The 25,235-nt window shown below is 52.2% G+C and overlaps 1 protein-coding gene across 1 annotated transcript in view; it reads left to right on the top strand.

Moving 5' to 3' along the window:
• Positions 1-4,694: 4,694 nt before the first annotated feature.
• The window catches only part of SCARA5 (scavenger receptor class A member 5), a 276,734-nt gene continuing 256,193 nt past the window's right edge, over positions 4,695-25,235 (top strand). The window contains exons 1-2 of the mRNA XM_072143880.1: positions 4,695-4,853; positions 15,917-16,047. Coding sequence (XP_071999981.1) covers positions 15,936-16,047 — 112 coding nt within the window. The 5' untranslated portion in view covers positions 4,695-4,853; positions 15,917-15,935. The remainder of the gene's footprint in view (positions 4,854-15,916; positions 16,048-25,235) is intronic.

The raw sequence follows: 25,235 nt of genomic DNA on the forward strand, positions 1-25,235 counted from the left end.
TGTGGTTCCAAAATATCAAAAATAGGTGTTTTTTATTATTACTTTTTTTTTTTATTAATATTTTCTTAGCTATCCAGTCTTCTCCACTGTCTGGACATTGTGCCGAGAATTGAGAGGCTTTTAAAGATAAAGGGCCACATGTATCACTTGTTTTTTCTGTTATTTTTGCGCCTTTTCATCGCGTCGCACTGTTTTTGCGCCAGTTTTGAGACTAGACACCAAACTAGCCATGCAGCAAAAATAACTGCGCCTAATAATCATTCATCATTAGCGACTTGTTTATTTAGGCACAAAAACTCTTCAGCCCGAATGTGACGCAAACTGAGAAGCAACACTAATCTCTTGTGTAGAGCAGCTCATCCCCAGCAGCAGAGCTATGCAGACACTGCAGACACTACACACAATACAGACACTATGTGCAGCCTCTGTTTACCGTTCATGACCTTCTGTTTACAAACAATCTGCAAAAGCAGCAGCCCAGAGCAGGAGAGAAGAGAAGTGAGTAGGCGCTGCAGACATTACAGAGAAGTGTCCCCCCTGTAGCAGGATAGAAGAGCAGGGAGAGGGGGAGAGACAGTACAGAGAAGTGTCCCCCATGTAGCAAGATAGAAGAGCAGGGAGAGGGGGAGAGACAGTACAGAGAAGTGTCCCGTGTAGCAGGAGAGAAGAGAAATGAGTAGGATCTGCAGATAGTACAGAGAAGTGTCTCCCATGTAGCAGGATAGAAGATCAGGGAGAGGGGGAGAGACAGGACAGAGAAGTTGCCCGTGTAGCAGGAGAGAAGAGAAGTGAGTGGGAGCTGCAGACAGGACAGAGAAGTGTCGCCATGTAGCAGGACAGAAGAGAAGTGAGTAGGAGCTGCAGACAGGACAGAGAAGTGTCCCCGTGTAGCAGGATAGAAGAGAAATGAGTGGGAGCTGCAGACAGGACAGAGAAGTGTCCCCGTGTAGCAGGATAGAAGAGAAGTGAGTGGGAGCTGCAGACAGGACAGAGAAGTGTCCCGTGTAGCAGGATAGAAGAGAAGTGAGTAAAATCTGCAGACAGTACAGAGAAGTCCCTGTGTAGCAGGATGACCACACTGGTGTCTGAGGGGGATACTGGGGAGAATTACAGGGTTGCAGCAGGAGACCAGCACTGGGGGATCCCCTCCAGGAGAAGCCACTGCGGAGGAGGTCACTGGGTGCTGGGTGTCACACACCTGGGTGCTGCTGTGGGGGTCATTCTCATGCTGGGGAGCTTGTAGCAGGATCACATGTAAGAGCCCGAATGTAACATTGCGCCTAAACTGCGCCTAAAGTAATGTGATTAATAAGAGGCAGGAATTCAACTCATCACAGATGATTGTAACTTGTGATAATTCTGGCGCAACAGTGCACCAGAATTAAGGCGAAACAACCAGACTTGAGTACAGAACAGTGATACATCTGGCCCTATGTTATTTAGCCACATTGGGGCACATTTACTTACCTGGCCCATGGAGTTCACCTGAGTTCACATTGTTGTCGGACAATGCACTGTGCTGCGATTCACTAACATTGTGCGCCCGATATCCTGTATGTGTCACTTCCCCGCTCAGGTCCACCGGAGTTCACCTTCTTCTTCCTGGTGCATTTCTGTCGCATGAAAGCCGGCGCAATGCGGCAAAATCAGATCGTATGGGACACAATCCCCTTCTAAATCCCTGTCCCAGCGGCGCAAATCCCGAAAACCATGAACAGTCTGACGGAAATTTGATCCGCGGACCCTTAGTAAATAAGCCTCATTGGGGCAGATTTACTTACCCTGTCCATTCGCGATCCAGCGGCGCGCTCTCTGCGATGGATTCGGGTCCGGCCGGGATTCATTAAGGCAGTTCTTCCAACGTCCACCAGGTGGCGCTGCTGCACTAAAAAAGCATCGGAATGCGCTCAAGTTCACCGGCCTATTCCTAGTGAAGTTAAGTGCAAACTCCGTGACACTTTTTTGTTTTAAATAAGGGGCTTTATCCGAATCCGTAGGGTTTTTGTTCGGCCACACCCCCCCATTTCCATCGCGTGCATGCCAGCGCCGATGCACCACAATCCGATCGCGTGCGCCAAAATCCCGGGGCAATTCAGGGGAAATCGGCGCAAATCGGAAATATTCGGGTAACACGTCGGGAAAACGCGAATCAGGCCCTTAGTAAATGACCCCCAAGTTTTATGGTGAGCCTGGGGGCACACTGATTTTTTGGCACCTCACGGGTTGGACCCCCTTTTGCCTTCAGAACTGCCTCAATTCTTCGTGGCATAGATACAACAAGGTGCTGGAAGCTCCTCAGAGATTTTGGTCCATATTGACATGATGGCATCACACAGTTGCCGCAGATTTGTCGGCTGCACATCCATGATGCGAATCTCCCGTTCCACCACATCCCAAAGATGCTCTATTGGATTGAGATCTGGTGACTGTGGAGGCCATTTGAGTCCAGTGACCTCATTGTCATGTTCAAGAAACCAGTCTGAGATGCTTCCAGCTTTATGACATGGCGCATTATCCTGCTGAAAGTAGCCATCAGATGTTACAGGGTACATTGTGCTCATAAAGGGATGGACATGGGCAGCAACAATACTCAGGTAGGCTGTGGCGTTGTACCAAGGGGCCCAAAGACACCATGACACCACCACCAGCCTGACCCGGTGATACAAGGCAGGATGGATCCATGACACCACCACCACCAGCCTGACCCGCTGATACAAGGCAGGATGGATCCATGCTTTCATGTTGTTGACGCCAAATTCTGACCCTACCATCCGAATGTCGCAGCAGAAATCGAGACTCATCAGACCAGGCAACGTTTTTCCAATCTTCTACTGTCCAATTTCGATGAGCTTGTGCAAATTGTAGCCTCAGTTTCCTGTTCTTAGCTGAAAGGAGTGGCACCCGGTGTGGTCTTCTGCTGCTGTAGCCCATCTGCCTCAAAGTTGGACGTACTGTGCGTTCAGAGATGCTCTTCTGCCTACCTTGGTTGTAACGGGTGGCGATTTGAGTCACTGTTGCCTTTCTATCAGCTCGAACCAGTGTGCCCATTCTCCTCTGACCTCTGGCATCAACAAGGCATTTCCGCCCACAGAACTGCCGCTCACTGGATGTTTTTTCTTTTTCGGACCATTCTCTGTAAACCCTAGAGATGGTTGTGCGTGAAAATCCCAGTAGATCAGCAGTTTCTGAAATACTCAGACCAGCCCTTCTGGCACCAACAACCATGCCACGTTCAAAGGCCACAAATCACCTTTCTTCCCCATACTGATGCTCGGGAGAACTGCAGGAGATTGTCTTGACCATGTCTACATGCCTAAATGCACTGAGCTGCCGCCATGTGATTGGCTGATTAGAAATTAAGTGTTAACGAGCAGTTGGACAGGTGTACCTAATAAAGTGGCCGGTGAGTGTATATCCTGGATTCTAGAAGCAATAACTTTGAAACCCTGGCACCTAGAATGTCCTCTTTCATATGAATATAAAATAGTTGTTCTAGGCACCTGGGAGCTGGAGACATTCATGTTTAATGTAATAATTGTGGGTGAAATTTTTATGTACAGTATTTAAATCACTCTCTCCTGTCACTTTGACATCCCCAGATCCTTAGTACCTAGAAAGAGAATCTTAGATTCTCATTTAAGAGAAGATTCTGAGAACTTGAGATTCAAGGTGCCAGGGATCCAAAGTTAAAGCCCTCTGAAGCTCTAGCTTCCTTGTCAGCAGGCAGAATGAAGGAGAAGGATGGGAGTGCATATAGGACATTCTCACAGCTCACAGATAAAGTAAATATTAACTTTATCTGTAGCTAAATTTTGGAAAGGGACAACATGTCATGATATTAACCATCTCTTACCCAGAACAGAGAGCACACATGCAATTGGCAGGTTGTCTGCTTTCAAAAAATATAAAGGTTTTAGGGGGTCCTTCTCTTTTTATTCGGTTTAATCGCAGGTTGTGACTTAAAATTTCTAGCTGAAAAACTGTTGTTTGGTTATTCCAGTTTTTGTGATTTTATGATGATTTATTCATGTGAATATATTTCTATGAGGTTTCTATGGACTCTGCACACGTTCATCTATTCCATGTAGGAAGTATAAAGCAAAGTGTTTTTTAAATTACGCTTTTTTTCCGAATCCATTGGGTTTTCCGACGGCCACGCCCCCGATTTCTGTTAGCCGGCGCTAAATTCGGAGCAAAACGGAAAAATTCGGGCAACCCGACGGAAGTGCGGCCGCGGCCCTTAGTAAATGAGCCCCATAGTGTCTGCTTTCAGAAAATATAAGGTTTGTTGGGGTTTAGTTAAGAATAATCACATGTAGTCACCAGTATATGATAGCGCCACACACTCTGTAGGGGCCACACCGCGGTACTGCAGCTCAGCACTCATTCATTTTAGGAGAGGCGACACCATGACCCTCGCCCTTCGCCCCTGCACGAACTCGCTGTAAACCAATCTGTCCACCTGTTGGACCTGACTCTTCTGGCTGCTGTGATGTAATCCCCCCACTAGAGGGCAGTGTCTTCCCAGTCAGATTCAGCATCTCCCCCTGAACTTTACTATAAACTTCTAAAATTTGGATCTGCACATTTGAAGGACTCATCAATACAACTTTTTTTTTCTATTTTTTAGAAAAGGGGGAGGTTTCATTGTGCGATTTGTCAAATAAGAAATAAACCCCCTTTTTTTTTTACCCTTCTGCAAAACAAGGTGACCGCAAAACCCAACGTCTCCAAATTCCAGCAGCCAGAAGGATTGTCAGCGGAGACGCAGAGCACCCGACCCCTGATAGGATTGTATAGGACACCGGCAGCTCTAGGACACCAGGGACCTGGGATACGATCCGGCTCTGCAGGTGAGCATTGCATGTAATGGAGCCTTCCTGGGGGTGGCTGCAGAGGGGGTCTTCTATGTGTGGGGACCCTCCAGCGATGCAGGACGCAGGGACCTGCTTGGACCAGTAACAGGACCTGTCATCATGTGCAGCAGGTGCTGCCTTCAGAGCTGCGCTCCTTACATGTGTGCACAAAGCTCTCGTCTCCCAACATTTAAAGGGCTCCTCCACTTTTATATCCATAAAGCTTAATCCTCGTATAAAGAAAAGTTCAGCAAGATCTTTGGTTTAGTTTTCGTTTCTTTAAGTTTAGGTTTATTATTATTTCTAAGTCGTCTTCAGGATCTCTGCTTGCTTTCATATAATAGAAACACAAGTAATTCTCAGTTTAATATTTCTTACAGATGAGGGTTTGGTACAGTTGTGTCTACATGATCTGAACACATCTCCTGTTCTTGTAGCTTGTTACAATGTGTCAGTGCATACAATACAATTATAACAAACCATCAGTGAGGTCTGTATTGTTTTTAGCTCAGACTGAAAGACAGCAGAACAAACTTTCATGTCTTTAGAGTTTGTCAACCTCTATTTCATGACAGCAAGAAGGGGTGTGGAAAATGGCCAGAAACTGAGATAAAAAGTTGTAGAACCTCAACTTATGTCAGGATTTTATTACTCAGCAACTTTTCCATGTCTCTGACAGAGAGTAACACGCTGACACTTGGGGGACAGGACAGGGACACGCTGACACTTGGGGGACAGGACAGGGACACGCTGACACTTGGGGGGACAGGACAGGGACACGCTGACACTTGGGGGACAGGACAGGGACACGCTGACACTTGGGGGACAGGACAGGGACACGCTGACACTTGGGGGACAGGACAGGGACACGCTGACACTTGGGGGGACAGGACAGGGACATGCTGACACTTGGGGGGACAGGACAGGGACACGCTGACACTTGGGGGACAGGACAGGGACACGCTGACACTTGGGGGACAGGACAGGGACATGCTGACACTTGGGGGACAGGACAGGGACACGCTGACACTTGGAGGACAGGACAGGGACACGCTGACACTTGGGGGGACAGGACAGGGACATGCTGACACTTGGGGGGACAGGACAGGGACACGCTGACACTTGGGGGACAGGACAGGGACACGCTGACACTTGGGGGACAGGACAGGGACACGCTGACACTTGGGGGACAGGACAGGGACACGCTGACACTTGGGGGGACAGGACAGGGACATGCTGACACTTGGGGGGACAGGACAGGGACACGCTGACACTTGGGGGACAGGACAGGGACACGCTGACACTTGGGGGACAGGACAGGGACACGCTGACACTTGGGGGACAGGACAGGGACACGCTGACACTTGGGGGGACAGGACAGGGACACGCTGACACTTGGGGGGACAGGACAGGGACACGCTGACACTTGGGGGGACAGGACAAGGACACGCTGACACTTTGGGGGACAGGACAGGGACACGCTGACACTTGGGGGGACAGGACAGGGACACGCTGACACTTGGGGGGACAGGACAGGGACACGCTGACACTTGGGGGACAGGACGGGGACACGCTGACACTTGGGGGACAGGACAGGGACACGCTGACACTTGAGGGACAGGACAGGGACACGCTGACACTTGGGTGGACAGGACAGGGACACGCTGACACTTGGGGGACAGGGACACACTGACACTTGGGGGACAGGACAGGGACACGCTGACACTTGGGGGACAGGACAGGGACACGCTGACACTTGGGGGACAGGACAGGGACACGCTGACACTTGGGGGGACAGGACAGGGACATGCTGACACTTGGGGGACAGGACAGGGACACGCTGACACTTGGGGGACAGGACAGGGACACGCTGACACTTGGGGGGACAGGACAGGGACATGCTGACACTTGGGGGGACAGGACAGGGACACGCTGACACTTGGGGGACAGGACAGGGACACGCTGACACTTGGGGGACAGGACAGGGACACGCTGACACTTGGGGGGACAGGACAGGGACATGCTGACACTTGGGGGGACAGGACAGGGACACGCTGACACTTGGGGGACAGGACAGGGACACGCTGACACTTGGGGGACAGGACAGGGACACGCTGACACTTGGGGGGACAGGACAGGGACACGCTGACACTTTGGGGGACAGGACAGGGACACGCTGACACTTGGGGGGACAGGACAGGGACACGCTGACACTTGGGGGGACAGGACAGGGACACGCTGACACTTGGGGGACAGGACGGGGACACGCTGACACTTGGGGGACAGGACAGGGACACGCTGACACTTGAGGGACAGGACAGGGACACGCTGACACTTGGGTGGACAGGACAGGGACACGCTGACACTTGGGGGACAGGACAGGGACACGCTGACACTTGGGGGGACAGGACAGGGACACGCTGACACTTGGGGGGACAGGACAGGGACACGCTGACACTTGGGGGACAGGACGGGGACACGCTGACACTTGGGGGACAGGACGGGGACACGCTGACACTTGGGGGACAGGACAGGGACACGCTGACACTTGGGGGGACAGGACAGGGACACACTGACACTTGGGGGACAGGACAGGGACACGCTGACACTTGGGGGACAGGACAGGGACACGCTGACACTTGGGGGGACAGGACAGGGACACGCTGACACTTGGGGGACAGGACAGGGACACGCTGACACTTGGGGGGACAGGACAGGGACACGCTGACACTTTGGGGGACAGGACAGGGACACGTTGACACTTGGGGGACAGGACAGGGACACGCTGACACTTGGGGGGACAGGACAGGGACACGCTGACACTTGGGGGACAGGACAGGGACACGCTGACACTTGGGGGACAGGACAGGGACACGCTGACACTTGGGGGACAGGACAGGGACACGCTGACACTTGGGGGACAGGACAGGGACACGCTGACACTTGGGTGGACAGGACAGGGACACGCTGACACTTGGGGGACAGGACAGGGACACGCTGACACTTGGTGGACAGGACAGGGACACGCTGACACTTGGGTGGACAGGACAGGGACACGCTGACACTTGGGGGACAGGACAGGGACATGCTGACACTTGGGGGACAGGACAGGGACACGCTGACACTTGGGGGACAGGACAGGGACACGCTGACACTTGGGGGACAGGGACACGCTGACACTTGGGGGACAGGGACACGCTGACACTTGGGGGACAGGACAGGGACATGCTGACACTTGGGGGGACAGGACAGGGACACGCTGACACTTGGGGGGACAGGACAGGGACATGCTGACACTTGGGGGGACAGGACAGGGACACGCTGACACTTGGGGGACAGGACAGGGACACGCTGACACTTGGGGACAGGACAAGGACACGCTGACACTTGGGGGACAGGACAGGGACACGCTGACACTTGGGGGACAGGACAGGGACACGCTGACACTTGGGGGGACAGGACAGGGACACGCTGACACTTGGGGGGACAGGACAGGGACACGCTGACACTTGGGGGGACAGGACAGGGACACGCTGACACTTTGGGGGACAGGACAGGGACACGTTGACACTTGGGGGACAGGACAGGGACACGCTGACACTTGGGGGGACAGGACAGGGACACGCTGACACTTGGGGGGACAGGACAGGGACACGCTGACACTTGGGGGACAGGACAGGGACACGCTGACACTTGGGGGACAGGACAGGGACACGCTGACACTTGGGGGGACAGGACAGGGACATGCTGACACTTGGGGGACAGGACAGGGACACGCTGACACTTGGGGGACAGGACAGGGACACGCTGACACTTGGGGGGACAGGACAGGGACATGCTGACACTTGGGGGACAGGACAGGGACACGCTGACACTTGGGGGACAGGACAGGGACATGCTGACACTTGGGGGACAGGACAGGGACACGCTGACACTTGGGGGACAGGACAGGGACACGCTGACACTTGGGGGACAGGGACACGCTGACACTTGGGGGACAGGGACACACTGACACTTGGGTGGACAGGGCAGGGACACGCTGACACTTGGGGGACAGGACAGGGACACGCTGACACTTGGGGGACAGGACAGGGACACGCTGACACTTGGGGGACAGGACAGGGACACGCTGACACTTGGGGGACAGGACAGGGACATGCTGACACTTGGGGGACAGGACAGGGACACGCTGACACTTGGGGGACAGGACAGGGACACGCTGACACTTGGGGGACAGGGTCACGCTGACACTTGGGGGACAGGGACACACTGACACTTGGGGGGACAGGACAGGGACACGCTGACACTTGGGGGCAGGACAGGGACACGCTGACACTTGGGGGACAGGACAGGACACGCTGACACTTGGGGGACAGGACAGGGACACGCTGACACTTGGGGGACAGGGACACGCTGACACTTGGGGGACAGGGACACGCTGACACTTGGGGGGGCCGGACAGGGACACGCTGACACTTGGGGGACAGGACAGGGACACGCTGACACTTGGGGGGACAGGTCAGGGACACGCTGACACTTGGGGACAGGGACACACTGACACTTGGGGGGACAGGACAGGGACACGCTGACACTTGGGGGACAGGACAGGGACACGCTGACACTTGGGGGACAGGACAGGGACACGCTGACACTTGGGGGGACAGGACAGGGACACGCTGACACTTGGGGGACAGGACAGGGACATGCTGACACTTGGGGGACAGGACAGGGACACGCTGACACTTGGGGGACAGGACAGGGACACGCTGACACTTGGGTGGACAGGACAGGGACACGCTGACACTTGGGGGACAGGACAGGGACATGCTGACACTTGGGGGACAGGACAGGGACACGCTGACACTTGGGTGGACAGGGCAGGGACACGCTGACACTTGGGGGACAGGACAGGGACATGCTGACACTTGGGGGGACAGGACAGGGACACGCTGACACTTGGGGGGACAGGACAGGGACATGCTGCCACTTGGGGGGACAGGACAGGGACACGCTGACACTTTGGGGGACAGGACAGGGACACGCTGACACTTGGGGGGACAGGACAGGGACACGCTGACACTTTGGGGGACAGGACAGGGACACGTTGACACTTGGGGGACAGGACAGGGACACGCTGACACTTTGGGGGACAGGACAGGGACACGTTGACACTTGGGGGACAGGACAGGGACACGCTGACACTTGGGGGGACAGGACAGGGACACACTGACACTTGGGGGGACAGGACAGGGACACGCTGACACTTGGGGGACAGGACAGGGACACGCTGACACTTGGGGGACAGGACAGGGACACGCTGACACTTGAGGGACAGGACAGGGACACGCTGACACTTGGGTGGACAGGACAGGGACACGCTGACACTTGGGGGACAGGACAGGGACACGCTGACACTTGGGGGGACAGGACAGGGACACGCTGACACTTGGGGGACAGGGACACACTGACACTTGGGGGACAGGACAGGGACACACTGACACTTGGAGGACAGGACAGGGACACGCTGACACTTGGGGGGACAGGACAGGGACTCCCTGACACTTGGGGGGACAGGACAGGGACACGCTGACACTTGGGGGGACAGGACAGGGACACGCTGACACTTGGGGGGACAGGACAGGGACACGCTGACACTTGGGGGGACAGGACAGGGACTCGCTGACACTTGGGGGGACAGGACAGGGACACGCTGACACTTGGGTGGACAGGACAGGGACACGCTGACACTTGGGGGACAGGGACACACTGACACTTGGGGGACAGGACAGGGACACGCTGACACTTGGGGGACAGGACAGGGACATGCTGACACTTGGGGGACAGGACAGGGACACGCTGACACTTGGGGGACAGGACAGGGACACGCTGACACTTGGGGGGACAGGACAGGGACACGCTGACACTTGGGGGGACAGGACAGGGACACGCTGACACTTGGGGGGACAGGACAGAGACACGCTGACACTTGGGTGGACAGGACAGGGACACGCTGACACTTGGGGGACAGGACAGGGACACGCTGACACTTGGGGACAGGACAGGGACACGCTGACACTTGGGGGACAGGACAGGGACACGCTGACACTTGGGGGACAGGACAGGGACACGCTGACACTTGGGGGACAGGACAGGGACATGCTGACACTTGGGGGACAGGACAGGGACACGCTGACACTTGGGGGACAGGACAGGGACACGCTGACACTTGGGGGACAGGGACACGCTGACACTTGGGGGACAGGGACACACTGACACTTGGGTGGACAGGGCAGGGACACGCTGACACTTGGGGGACAGGACAGGGACACGCTGACACTTGGGGGACAGGACAGGGACACGCTGACACTTGGGGGACAGGACAGGGACATGCTGACACTTGGGGGACAGGACAGGGACACGCTGACACTTGGGGGACAGGACAGGGACACGCTGACACTTGGGGGACAGGGTCACGCTGACACTTGGGGGGACAGGGACACGCTGACACTTGGGGGACAGGACAGGACACGCTGACACTTGGGGGACAGGACAGGGACACGCTGACACTTGGGGGACAGGACAGGACACGCTGACACTTGGGGGACAGGACAGGGACACGCTGACACTTGGGGGACAGGGACACGCTGACACTTGGGGGGGCCGGACAGGGACACGCTGACACTTGGGGGACAGGACAGGGACACGCTGACACTTGGGGGGACAGGTCAGGGACACGCTGACACTTGGGGACAGGGACACACTGACACTTGGGGGGACAGGACAGGGACACGCTGACACTTGGGGGACAGGACAGGGACACGCTGACACTTGGGGGACAGGACAGGGACACGCTGACACTTGGGGGACAGGACAGGGACACGCTGACACTTGGGGGACAGGACAGGGACACACTGACACTTGGGGGACAGGACAGGGACACGCTGACACTTGGGGGACAGGGCAGGGACACGCTGACACTTGGGGGGAACAGGACAGGGACACGCTGACACTTGGGGGGAACAGGACAGGGACACGCTGACACTTGGGGGACAGGGCAGGGACACGCTGACACTTGGGGGGAACAGGACAGGGACACGCTGACACTTGGGGGGACAGGACAGGGACACGCTCATCAGAACCTTTCCCCCCTATTGTCTTTCATGGATTTCCTGGTCCCCTTATCTGTTACTCAGCTGGGATAACACATTGATGGCTTCTTCCTTCTATAGACTCTCAGCTGGAGCTTGGAGATTATGAAATTAATTTTCCAAGGAATTCTCAGGAATTGCACTTCCCGTTTCTTTTTAATTTTGCCTTTAACTGATATCATATTCACTATAGATATCAGAGGTTTAGTAAACTTTATGCCCCTCCAATGTCTTCCATAGAACTCTGACCACCAGCTATACCCACGTCTCTCCTCCTCTCTCCACCATATCCTTCATATCCTGAGAGTTAGGAGTCTCCATGCCCTGGTTATCTCCAAATTGGTTGTGACCTCAATGGTTCTATGAGTTGGTGACATGATCCATTATGATTATGACTTCTTACAGATATGTTTGTATCTGGTTGAGATCTTAGGTGCCATTTATTGTTTTTGATCATTTTGGTGGAACATGAGCCAACATTTCTGGTCACCTTTGGTCGTAGTTGACTCTATCGGTTTTCTTTTTCTGGGTTGAAGGCTACAAGTATCTTAATCCATGACCCGACAGATCTGTTATGTTTTACAAAGGTCTTTGTAGGACCATCAAAAGAACCTGTTGAGCTGCTTATAGAGTATGTGTTTTGTGCAGGATCCCTGGTCTTATACATAGAGGGTGAAGTTGGGTAATTGGTTACTGCTGATGACCCACCATTGGATTTGCTGAGCTCCTATTCGGGTTACTAGGAGCTGATCTTGGCCACTCTCCATTCTCTGTGATGATTCCTACGGTGGAGGTAATTGGTCAGTAGAGTACAGGACCTAACAGATCTATAGGTATAGGTTACCAAAGGAACACACCTATAACCAAAACCTCTGACAGATCCCCAGAGGACCCCGGCATCTGCCCAGCTTTGCCCGTTAGTGACACCAATCCCATCACAGACTTCAGAATAGAAGAAAATTCAATTTGGTTCTCTAAACAGACACCGTCCGCTCGCTGTTGTGTTTACACGTCGCCGGAGCTCATGTTCTTCTCTCTTCCGCTCGCAGTAATAATATAATGAGGGAAAATTTAATTTAAGGGATTTGAAGGAACTTAAAATATAACAAAATGTCAAATACTCATAATAAAGTGAGCGAGTTACAGAATATGTGATGACATCATGAACCCGGGTCACGCGGGCAAAATAATCCGGGAAAATCTAGTAAATAGTTGGATCTATTCATCCCCGGACGGACACGGGGTGCGGGCGTCATGTATGTGACTGTTAGTATAATCTGTAGCATCTTCTTACATCATTACATAAGGTAAAGCCCCAACACTACTGACATGTTTTATCATTCTATTGGTTCATAATTAAGGTCAATTTGCAAAAATTTTGACAAATTTTGATACAATTTGAAATCTGAAATTGAAACACGAACAAAAACATAAAAAAAACTTGTATAAGTGCAACATTAGGTTATAAGAAACCTCACACAGATACTGAGGCGGATATCTCCATGTTTATCTCTGTAAGGGTCTGTTCACACATTGGGGGTCATTTACTAAGCGCACGATTCGCGGTTTCCCGATGTGTTACCCGAATATTTCCGATTTGTGCCGATTTTCCCCGAATTGCCCTGGGATTTTTGCGCACGCGATCGGATTGTGGTGCATCGGCGCTGGCATGCACGCAACGGAAATCAGGGGGCGTGGCCGAACGAAAACCCGACGGATTCGGAAAAACCGCCGCATTTAAAAAAAAAAAAAAAATGTGTCGCGAAACTTGCACTTACCTTCACCAGGAATAGGCCAGTGAATTTCAGGGCATTCCAGCGGACCTCGGGGAAATTCAGCGCAGCAGCGACACCTGGTGGACGTCGGAGGAACTACCTTAGCGAATCGCCGGAAGACCCGAATCCACCGCAGAGAGCACGCCGCTGGATCGCGAATAGACCGGGTAAGTAAATCTGCCTCAATGAGGTCATGTTTTGTGACTCACTGATTTGTGAAATGGAGGCAAATTACCAAAGTTCTGTTCTGTTTTTGAAAGAATTGCTACAAAATCCTCATTTGTCCATCATTTTTGAATAGACTCGATTTGCAGTGAAACTCCAGGATTTTGTAGGTTCTTCTCTTAACTTTAGTAGCATTCTTCTCCAAGCAGAAGGAGGAAAAGTCATCCCCTTGATGATGACGATGATGATGATGGTTGAGTGTAGCTTGAAGGACTGTACATGTAGTCATACCTGAAGGTTAGAGATCACTTCTACATGTAGTATCTGGGAGAATCTCAAGTTGAGGGAATCTACGTAAGTGAGGTCACTGGTGGTTTGTGGCCTCACAGTTCTGCTGTCAGTAAGTAGGAAAGACGCTACACGACCTCTAGAAGATTACGGATCATGTGATGGAACATTGAATCCAAGTCAATTATCTCATTTCCAACCTCAGGAGGTCCACACTCCCTGACTGTATGGTGGGTAGACCTCCTGCTGTCACAGTCACATGACACTATACAGTCCTCTCTTTGATTCTCTGGTTGAATGTTCTGAAAGGTCATCTCCACGCTTAAGGCCTTGGACTACTTTTTGGATTCAAGAGTTGCTTTTTGTCACCTTTCTAAGGTTGGTTTGTGGTCACCATGTCCCCCTTGCTTTTTGACCAGGAGGCCTGGAGATGTTTCACAGCCTCTATTAGATTACAGAGCAAAGGATGAAATTTCACCCTTATTCACACACAAAGGTCACGTTTTGCGACTTTGTGTGAAATGGCAAAATCACATCATAATTTTGTCCAAATTTTTTTGAAAAATCATGTTTTCACCACGACGTGTGAAGAGACCCAATTTGGTCAAGAGTCAAGTGTAGCTTCTTCTCTTATCCTCTGTATCATCCTTCTCTGGGGCGAAGGAGGAAAATCCATAGTCTTTATGATGATGCTTCCTGGTTCTGAAGTTCTAACCATTTTGTAATCCTATGTCAAAGCTTGAGGTCATCTCTGCATCGAGGGCCTTGGAGAACTGCTTAGATTTTAATTCTACAAGGTTGGATGCAATTCTGGTGTTGGATAGCAATTGTTTCTGCTTGTTCCATTATTCAGAGAGCATAATCCAAAAGATCAACACTTCAATGGGAGATTTGTTCCATGGTGAGAATAATAATAATAATTCTTTATGTATATAGCGCACACAGATTACACAGCGCTGCACAAAGCTCCCAAATCAGTCCCTGTCCCCAATGTGGCTCACAATCTAAACATCCTACCAGTATGTTTTGGAGTGTGGGAGGAAACCAGAGTACCCGGAGGAAACCCACGCAAACACGGAGAGAACATACAAACTCTTAGCAGATGTTGACCTGGGTGGGATTCGAACCCAGGACTCCAGCGCTGCAAGGCAGAAGTGCTACCCACACAGCCACCGTGCCGCCTGAGAAAGCTGGTTGTATGGTTGGTACATCACCAGAAATCACAAACCATAAATGTTACTCCTTCATGATGATCGGTTGAGTTTCTGGTCCTAAATTGTTATAAAACTAAATCTGAAGCTTAAAGCTTGAGGTCATCTATACAGTTAGGACTTTTCTGGTGTTGATTGGTGATCTCAATTGACTTAGATGTAGAGAATAAGGAGGTAGGTAGTTAGGTAGATGTTCCACAGCATCCAGAGGATTGCAGATCAATAGTTTCATCATTTGGTCCATATCAAGAATTACTTTGTCCCATTTTCTCCACTCGGGAAGTGGCTCTTGGTGAGAACAATGTATCTTCTCGCCACCATTCAGGGTCAAAGATCATCACGGATTTCCAGGACACTTCTATATTTGATCCTTTTGATCCTTCTAAGAATCCTTATCCCCCCCCCTCCCCAGATGGTTTGGAGCTGTATCCTGAGCTGTGAGCTGATCATTCCTATGTTTGTTTACATCGTAGGTGGAGTTACTGATCCAGAATGGACAACAAGGCCATGTATCTACATACGTTTGATGAGAAAGAGAATGGCTCAGTATTCGAGGAATCGTTTGATGGGAAGAATCTCTCCAAGATGAATCTATGCGAAGGATGTAAGTAATGACTTCCTTACAATATGTGGTGGACCCAAAGTGGTCCCAAGGCTAGATATGGATATGGATTTTATAACATTGGGGATAGGATTGAGGATACATTTGGAAAGAATTAGGCTGAGAGTTCTATCATTGGTCTGGCTGGTGACCCTTTATAGATCCCAGGATAATTCCCTTAGAAGGTTTACGTATTGATGTCCCTTGTTTTGCCCATTTCATTGGCCGGCGATGGGATCTCACATGAGAAGTTTATGAAAATCCTCATATCTAGAGCAGGATATAAAATATTTACAGTAATAAGTCTACCACTAGGGGCAGCATCAGCTCACTGGGGCAGATTTACTTACCCGGTCCATTCGCGATCCAGCGGCGCGTTCTCTGCGGTGGATTCAGGTCCGGCCAGGATTCATTAAGGATTCATCAGGATTGGATCGCAGAGCTCCTGCTTTGATCTTGAACATTTCTGCTTGAATTTATGCAACATCTCACCTAGAGAGTCAGTGCGCTCCATTGTCGGGACCGCAAAATGTGTGAAATTTACTGCCGGGGCCAAAATGTGAATTGTGAGGGCCGTAGACAGAACACATAGAGAGGAGCTGTGTCCTCTGGATGATCACAGGTTTGGCAGGCGCCGGCGCCGGTATGAGGGAATGGGTCGCTGCGCCCACATCTGCCGCTCAGGAACAAGCCGAGCTGGTTTGGTGTAAACATGAATGAAGCCAAAAGCGTCCGACACCCCGGCTATTTATACCCTGCGCCGCACCGCTGACCTCATCCCCCAGTTATTTATTTTATAAGCAGGACATGCAGGGGGAGAATTAAGACAATTTGTTCTGTTTTCAGGACTCAGATGTCACCAGATTTAACTTCCAACATAATTGAAGCCAATAGTAAATCCACCTTAAAAGGAAACCATCAGCAGGTGGGAGTATGCAAAACTGCAGCCAGTGTTATGTATTGTCCTTGGAGATGTGTAATAATACCCGACACTGCTGTGCTCTGTGCTCTCTGCAGCCAATGTTAGGTTTATATCTGGAGAGATGTGTAATCATACCTCACACTGCTGTGCTCTGTGCTCTCTGCAGCCAGAATTCGATATTGTCTCTGGAGAGATGTGTAATCAGACCTCACACTGCTGTGCTCTGTGCTCTCTGCATCCAGTGCTATGTGCTGTCCCTGGAGAGATGTGTAATCAGACCTCACACTGCTGTGCTCTGTGCTCTCTGCAGCCAGTGTTATGTATTGTCCCTGGAGAGATGTGTAATCAGACCTCACACTGCTGTGCTCTGTGTTCTCTGCAGCCAGTGTTATGTATTGTCCCTGGAGAGATGTGTAATCAGACCTCACACTGCTGTGCTCTGTGCTCTCTGCAGCCAGTGTTATGTATTGTCCCCAGAGAGATGTGTAATCAGACCTCACACTGCTGTGCTCTGTGCTCTCTGCAGCCAGTGTTATGTATTGTCCCCAGAGAGATGTGTAATCAGACCTCACACTGCTGTGCTCTGTGCTCTCTGCAGCCAGTGTTATGTACTGTCCCCGGAGAGATGTGTAATCAGACCTCACACTGCTGTGCTCTGTGCTCTCTGCAGCCAGTGTTATGTATTGTCCCTGGAGAGTTGTGTAATCAGACCTCACACTGCTGTGCTCTGTGCTCTCTGCAGCCAGTGTTATGTATTGTCCCTGGAGAGATGTGTAATCAGACCTCACACTGCTGTGCTCTGTGCTCTCTGCAGCCAGTGTTATGTATTGTCACTGGAGAGATGTGTAATCAGACCTCACACTGCTGTGCTCTGTGCTCTCTGCAGCCAGTGTTATGTATTGTCCCTGGAGAGATGTGTAATCAGACCTCACACTGCTGTGCTCTGTGCTCTCTGCAGCCAGTGTTATGTATTGTCCCTGGAGAGATGTGTAATCAGACCTCACACTGCTGTGCTCTGTGCTCTCTGCAGCCAGTGTTATGTATTGTCACTGGAGAGATGTGTAATCAGACCTCACACTGCTGTGCTCTGTGCTCTCTGCAGCCAGTGTTATGTATTGTCACTGGAGAGATGTGTAATCAGACCTCACACTGCTGTGCTCTGTGCTCTCTGCAGCCAGTGTTATGTATTGTCACTGGAGAGATGTGTAATCAGACCTCACACTGCTGTGCTCTGTGCTCTCTGCAGCCAGTGTTATGTATTGTCACTGGAGAGATGTGTAATCATACCTTTTTCTATGTAGTAGCAGCAGAACTGTAAAATATGAATTTATATTCCAGAATTGTAGCTTCTCCCATTGTATTGGGGTGTGTCCTCACACTGCTGTATACTGTGCTATCTGTAGATAGTGTTATGTATTGTCCTTGGAGAGATGTGTAATCATACCTGTGTGATGTGAGTAGAAGCAGGGCTGTGATATATGGATTTATATTCCAGGATTGTAGCTTTCCCAAGTATCCTCACACTGCTGTGCTCTTAGCTCTCTGTATTAAGCTTCTCCACAGCCCCTCCCCTATGCTTTGAGTAACTGTTGTGGTATTAAACTAGAAAACTGTTACACATTTTACTCAGAATAGAGGGATAGAGAGGTGTAATAGTTTGATATAGAGAGGACAGAGCACAGCAGTGTTAGGAAACTAACATCTAAGAATTATGTTATTTTATTGGAGGGAAAAAACAGATGGAATCCTACAGTTATGAGCCCCTTTAAGGTTTTTACGCCAGAATTGGCTTTTATGGATATTCTCAGCCTTTATAGTAGGACATGTTTAGGATGCTCAACCCTGCATCTCATCTATCTGATTATCTATTCTGCTGTACCTTAAACTACGATATACTGCACAGAATAGTGTAAGAGTCCCACCCACGAGGAGCAGGTATTAAGAGAACATTGCCCTAAAAATAGGGCATGGCCCACAACATGACCCCAATTAGACAACATATGTATGATGACTTAGTTCATGTCTAGGCTGAAGTTCATGTCCTGAAATTGCCACTACAAGGTTTGTTTCCCCTACACATTAGACTTACTACATATCTTAAACTGACATTTAAAAGGCCCCGCCCACAAGGAGCAGGAGTTTAGAGAATGTTACACTAAAAGTTAACATGTATCTTAGAATAAAACTAAAAAAGCTGGAGAAAATAAAAATATGCTCATGGGATTTGGAAAGACAAATTACGGATCTTTTACCTGATTCCCGAAAACTGCAGTGGGGCCCTATTCTCCCATTGATAAGACTAGCATCTCACTGTATAGAAGGCTTCTCTGAGGCACCAGCTTTTACCCCTGCACCCCTGGGGTCCCAGGTAATGACTTAGCTGTGTTTCATCCCTTAGTAGACAACAAATATAACTATAATGAACTACCTCTATATACTACACAGAGTTGTCAAAGATCCCGCCCACGAGGAGCCGGAATTTGGGAAACATTGCTCTATTATTCAGAAAATTTGGGGAATGAATTAGATGGAGATGATGAAGGTGATATGCTCATGGCACTCTGCAATGGGGGCCCAACTTATTGGTGTGGCAGTTATAATACTGATCACTACTTACGTGGCACCGGGGTCACTTAGGTATCGGGATGTGTCCCAGTTTCTGCCTTTTGTCATGACACGGCTCTGATTAGAAATCTTACATAACAGGACAGGACTCCATCTCTGGCGCTGCAGGTCGGTGTAAGCAGAACCAGATGGCGCAGCAGAGTATGTGACCTCGATGGGTATGAACAGAGACATCATTTAGTGGTGTCATTTATTTCACATTAAATTCTCTGACATAATCGCGTCCACCATAAAATACAGCAAGAAAGAAAAAGCCACACGATGGATGTTCTGTCTAATTCAGGTTGGCAGAAACTTTTCATGTAAATCCAATTCATTTTTGGCATTCACTCAGAGCAGTTAACATATGTCAGCCGAGCAGTGTATCACCATGAGGCTGTCCATGAGAGTGCACGCAGCAAGATACAGTTAGTCACAGAGGGGTCAGAGCACCCATGCTGACCCTTGACCCCTGCTGGCTATGATAGAAAGGTGTCAGGACACACAGGACATGGCAGCTCTCTGTGTATAAGGGGATGTAGTCACAGAGGGGTCAGAGCGCCCATGCTGACCCCTGACCACTGCTGGCTAGGATAGAAAGGTGTCAGGACACAAGGACATGGCAGCTCCCTGTGTATGGGGGGTGTAGTCACAGAGGGGTCAGAGCACCCATGCTGACCCCTGACCACTGCTGGCTATGATAGAAAGGTGTCAGGACACACAGGACATGGCAGCTCGCTGTGTATGGGGGGTGTAGTCACATAGTGGTCAGAGCGCCCATGCTGACCCCTGACCACTGCTGGCTATGATAGACAGGTGTCAGGACACACAGGACATGGCAGCTCGCTATGTATGGGGGGTGTAGTCACAGAGGGGTCAGAGCCCCCATGCTGACACCTGACCACTGCTGGCTATGATAGAAAGGTGTCAGGACACAAAGGACATGGCAGCTCGCTGTGTATGGGGGGTGTAGTCACAGAGAGGTCAGAGCGCCCATGCTGACCCCTGACCACTGCTGGCTATGATAGAAAGGTGTCAGGACACACAGGACATGGCAGCTCCCTGTGTATGGGGGTGTAGTCACAGAGGGGTCAGAGCGCCCATGCTGACCCCTGACCACTGCTGGCTATGATAGACAGGTGTCAGGACACACAGGACATGGCAGCTCGCTGTGTATGGGGGGTGTAGTCACAGAGTGGTCAGAGCACCCATGCTGACCCCTGACCTCTGCTGGCTATGATAGAAAGGTGTCAGGACACACAGGACATGGCAGCTCGCTGTGTATGGGGGATGTAGTCACAGAGGGGTCAGAGCACCCATGCTGACCCCTGACCCCTGCTGGCTATGATAGAAAGGTGTCAGGACACACAGGACATGGCAGCTCGCTGTGTATGGGGGGTGTAGTCACAGAGGGGTCAGAGCCCCCATGCTGACCCCTGACCACTGCTGGCTATGATAGAAAGGTGTCAGGACACACAGGACATGGCAGCTCGCTGTGTATGGGGGATGTAGTCACAGAGGGGTCAGAGCGCCCATGCTGACCCCTGACCACTGCTGGCTAGGATAGAAAGGTGTCAGGACACACAGGACATGGCAGCTCGCTGTGTATGGGGGGTGTAGTCACAGAGGGGTCAGAGCACCCATGCTGACCCCTGACCACTGCTGGCTATGATAGAAAGGTGTCAGGACACACAGGACATGGCAGCTCGCTGTGTATGGGGGGTGTAGTCACATAGGGGTCAGAGCACCCATGCTGACCCCTGACCACTGCTGGCTATGAGAGAAAGGTGTCAGGACACACAGGACATGGCAGCTCGCTGTGTATGGGGGGTGTAGTCACAGAGGGGTCAGAGCACCCATGCTGACCCCTGACCACTGCTGGCTATGATAGAAAGGTGTCAGGACACACAGGACATGGCAGCTCGCTGTGTATGGGGGGTGTAGTCACAGAGGGGTCAGAGAGCCCATGCTAACCCCTGACCACTGCTGGCTATGATAGAAAGGTGTCAGGACACACAGGACATGGCACCCCGCTGTGTATGGGGGGTGTAGTCACAGAGGGGTCAGAGCACCCATGCTGACCCCTGACCACTGCTGGCTATGATAGAAAGGTTTCAGGACACACAGGACATGGCAGCTCGCTGTGTATGGAGGGTGTAGTCACAGAGGGGTCAGAGTGCCCATGCTGACCCCTGACCACTGCTGGCTATGATAGAAAGGTGTCAGGACACACAGGACATGGCAGCTCGCTGTGTATGGGGGGTGTAGTCACAGAGGGGTCAGAGCACCCATGCTGACCCCTGACCGCTGCTGGCTATGATAGAAAGGTGTCAGGACACACAGGACATGGCAGCTCGCTGTGTATGGGGGGTGTAGTCACAGAGGGGTCAGAGCGCCCATAGTGACCCCTGACCGCTTCTGGCTATGATAGAAAGGTGTCAGGACACACAGGACATGGCAGCTCGCTTTGTATGGGGGGTGTAGTCACAGAGGGGTCAGAGCGCCCATGCTAACCCTTGACCACTGCTGGCTATGAGAGAAAGGTGTCAGGACACACAGGACATTGCAGCTCGCTGTGTATGGGGGGGTGTAGTCACAGAGGGGTCAGAGAGCCCATGCTGAGCCCTGACCGCTTCTGGCTATGATAGAAAGGTGTCAGGACACACAGCACATGGCAGCTCGCTGTGTATGGTGGGGTGTAGTCACAGAGGGGTCAGAGCACCCATGCTGACCCCTGACCACTGCTGGCTATGATAGAAAGGTTTCAGGACACACAGGACATGGCAGCTCGCTGTGTATGGAGGGTGTAGTCACAGAGGGGTCAGAGCGCCCATGCTGACCCCTGACCACTGCTGGCTATGATAGAAAGGTGTCAGGACACACAGGACATGGCAGCTCGCTGTGTATGGGGGGTGTAGTCACAGAGGGGTCAGAGCGCCCATGCTGACCCCTGACCACTGCTGGCTAGGATAGAAAGGTGTCAGGACACACAGGACATGACAGCTCGCTGTGTATGGGGGGTGTAATCACAGAGGGGTCAGAGCGCCCATGCTGACCCCTGACCACTGCTGGCTATGATAGAAAGGTGTCAGGACACACAGGAGATGGCAGCTCGCTGTGTATGGGGGTGTAGTCACAGAGGGGTCAGAGCACCCATGCTGACCCCTGACCACTGCTGGCTATGATAGAAAGGTGTCAGGACACACAGGACATGGCAGCTCGCTGTGTATGGGGGTGTAGTCACAGAGGGGTCAGAGCCCCCATGCTGACCCCTGACCACTGCTGGCTATGATAGAAAGGTGTCAGGACACACAGGACATGGCAGCTCACTGTGTATGGGGGTGTAGCCACAGAGGGGTCAGAGCACCCATGCTGACCCCTGACCATTGCTGGCTATGATAGAAAGGTGTCAGGACACAGGACATGGCAGCTCGGTGTGTATGGGGGGTGTAGTCACAGAGGGGTCAGAGCACCCATGCTGACCCCTGACCACTGCTGGCTATGATAGAAAGGTGTCAGGACACACAGGACATGGCAGCTCGCTTTGTATGGGGGGTGTAGTCACAGAGGGGTCAGAGCACCCATGCTGACCCCTGACCACTGCTGGCTATGATAGAAAGGTGTCAGGACACACAGGACATGGCAGCTCACTGTGTATGGGGGATGTAGTCACAGAGGGGTCAGAGCGCCCATGCTGACCCCTGACCACTGCTGGCTATGATAGAAAGGTGTCAGGACACACAGGACATGGCAGCTCACTGTTTATGGGGGGTGTAGTCACAGAGGGGTCAGAGCGCCCATGCTGACCCCTGACCACTGCTGGCTGTGATAGAAAGGTGTCAGGACACACAGGACATGGCAGCTCGCTGTGTATGGGGGGTGTAGTCACAGAGGGGTCAGAGCGCCCATGCTGACCCCTGACCACTGCTGGCTATGATAGAAAGGTGTCAGGACACACAGGACATGGCAGCTCGCTGTGTATGGGGGGTGTAGTCACAGAGGGGTCAGAGCGCCCATGCTGACCCCTGACCACTGCTGGCTATGATAGAAAGGTGTCAGGACACACAGGACATGGCAGCTCGCTGTGTATGGGGGTGTAGTCACAGAGGGGTCAGAGCGCCCATGCTGACCCCAGACTACTGCTGGCTATGATAGAAAGGTGTCAGGACACACAGGACATGGCAGCTCGCTGTGTATGGGGGGTGTAGTCACAGAGGGGTCAGAGCGCCCATGCTGACCCCTGACCACTGCTGGCTATGATAGAAAGGTGTCAGGACACACAGGACATGGCAGCTCGCTGTGTATGGGGGGTGTAGTCACAGAGGGGTCAGAGCGCCCATGCTGACCCCTGACCACTGCTGGCTATGATAGAAAGGTGTCAGGACACACAGGACATGGCAGCTCGCTGTGTATGGGGGTGTAGTCACAGAGGGGTCAGAGCACCCATGCTGACCCCTGACCACTGCTGGCTATGATAGAAAGGTGTCAGGACACACAGGACATGGCAGCTCGCTGTGTATGGGGGGTGTAGTCACAGAGGGGTCAGAGAGCCCATGCTAACCCCTGACCACTGCTGGCTATGATAGAAAGGTGTCAGGACACACAGGACATGGCACCCCGCTGTGTATGGGGGGTGTAGTCACAGAGGGGTCAGAGCACCCATGCTGACCCCTGACCACTGCTGGCTATGATAGAAAGGTTTCAGGACACACAGGACATGGCAGCTCGCTGTGTATGGAGGGTGTAGTCACAGAGGGGTCAGAGTGCCCATGCTGACCCCTGACCACTGCTGGCTATGATAGAAAGGTGTCAGGACACACAGGACATGGCAGCTCGCTGTGTATGGGGGGTGTAGTCACAGAGGGGTCAGAGCACCCATGCTGACCCCTGACCGCTGCTGGCTATGATAGAAAGGTGTCAGGACACACAGGACATGGCAGCTCGCTGTGTATGGGGGGTGTAGTCACAGAGGGGTCAGAGCGCCCATAGTGACCCCTGACCGCTTCTGGCTATGATAGAAAGGTGTCAGGACACACAGGACATGGCAGCTCGCTTTGTATGGGGGGTGTAGTCACAGAGGGGTCAGAGCGCCCATGCTAACCCTTGACCACTGCTGGCTATGAGAGAAAGGTGTCAGGACACACAGGACATTGCAGCTCGCTGTGTATGGGGGGGTGTAGTCACAGAGGGGTCAGAGAGCCCATGCTGAGCCCTGACCGCTTCTGGCTATGATAGAAAGGTGTCAGGACACACAGCACATGGCAGCTCGCTGTGTATGGTGGGGTGTAGTCACAGAGGGGTCAGAGCACCCATGCTGACCCCTGACCACTGCTGGCTATGATAGAAAGGTTTCAGGACACACAGGACATGGCAGCTCGCTGTGTATGGAGGGTGTAGTCACAGAGGGGTCAGAGCGCCCATGCTGACCCCTGACCACTGCTGGCTATGATAGAAAGGTGTCAGGACACACAGGACATGGCAGCTCGCTGTGTATGGGGGGTGTAGTCACAGAGGGGTCAGAGCGCCCATGCTGACCCCTGACCACTGCTGGCTAGGATAGAAAGGTGTCAGGACACACAGGACATGACAGCTCGCTGTGTATGGGGGGTGTAATCACAGAGGGGTCAGAGCGCCCATGCTGACCCCTGACCACTGCTGGCTATGA

The sequence above is a fragment of the Engystomops pustulosus genome, chromosome 3, assembly GCF_040894005.1.
Source record: "Engystomops pustulosus chromosome 3, aEngPut4.maternal, whole genome shotgun sequence".
Classification (NCBI taxonomy): domain Eukaryota; kingdom Metazoa; phylum Chordata; class Amphibia; order Anura; family Leptodactylidae; genus Engystomops; species Engystomops pustulosus.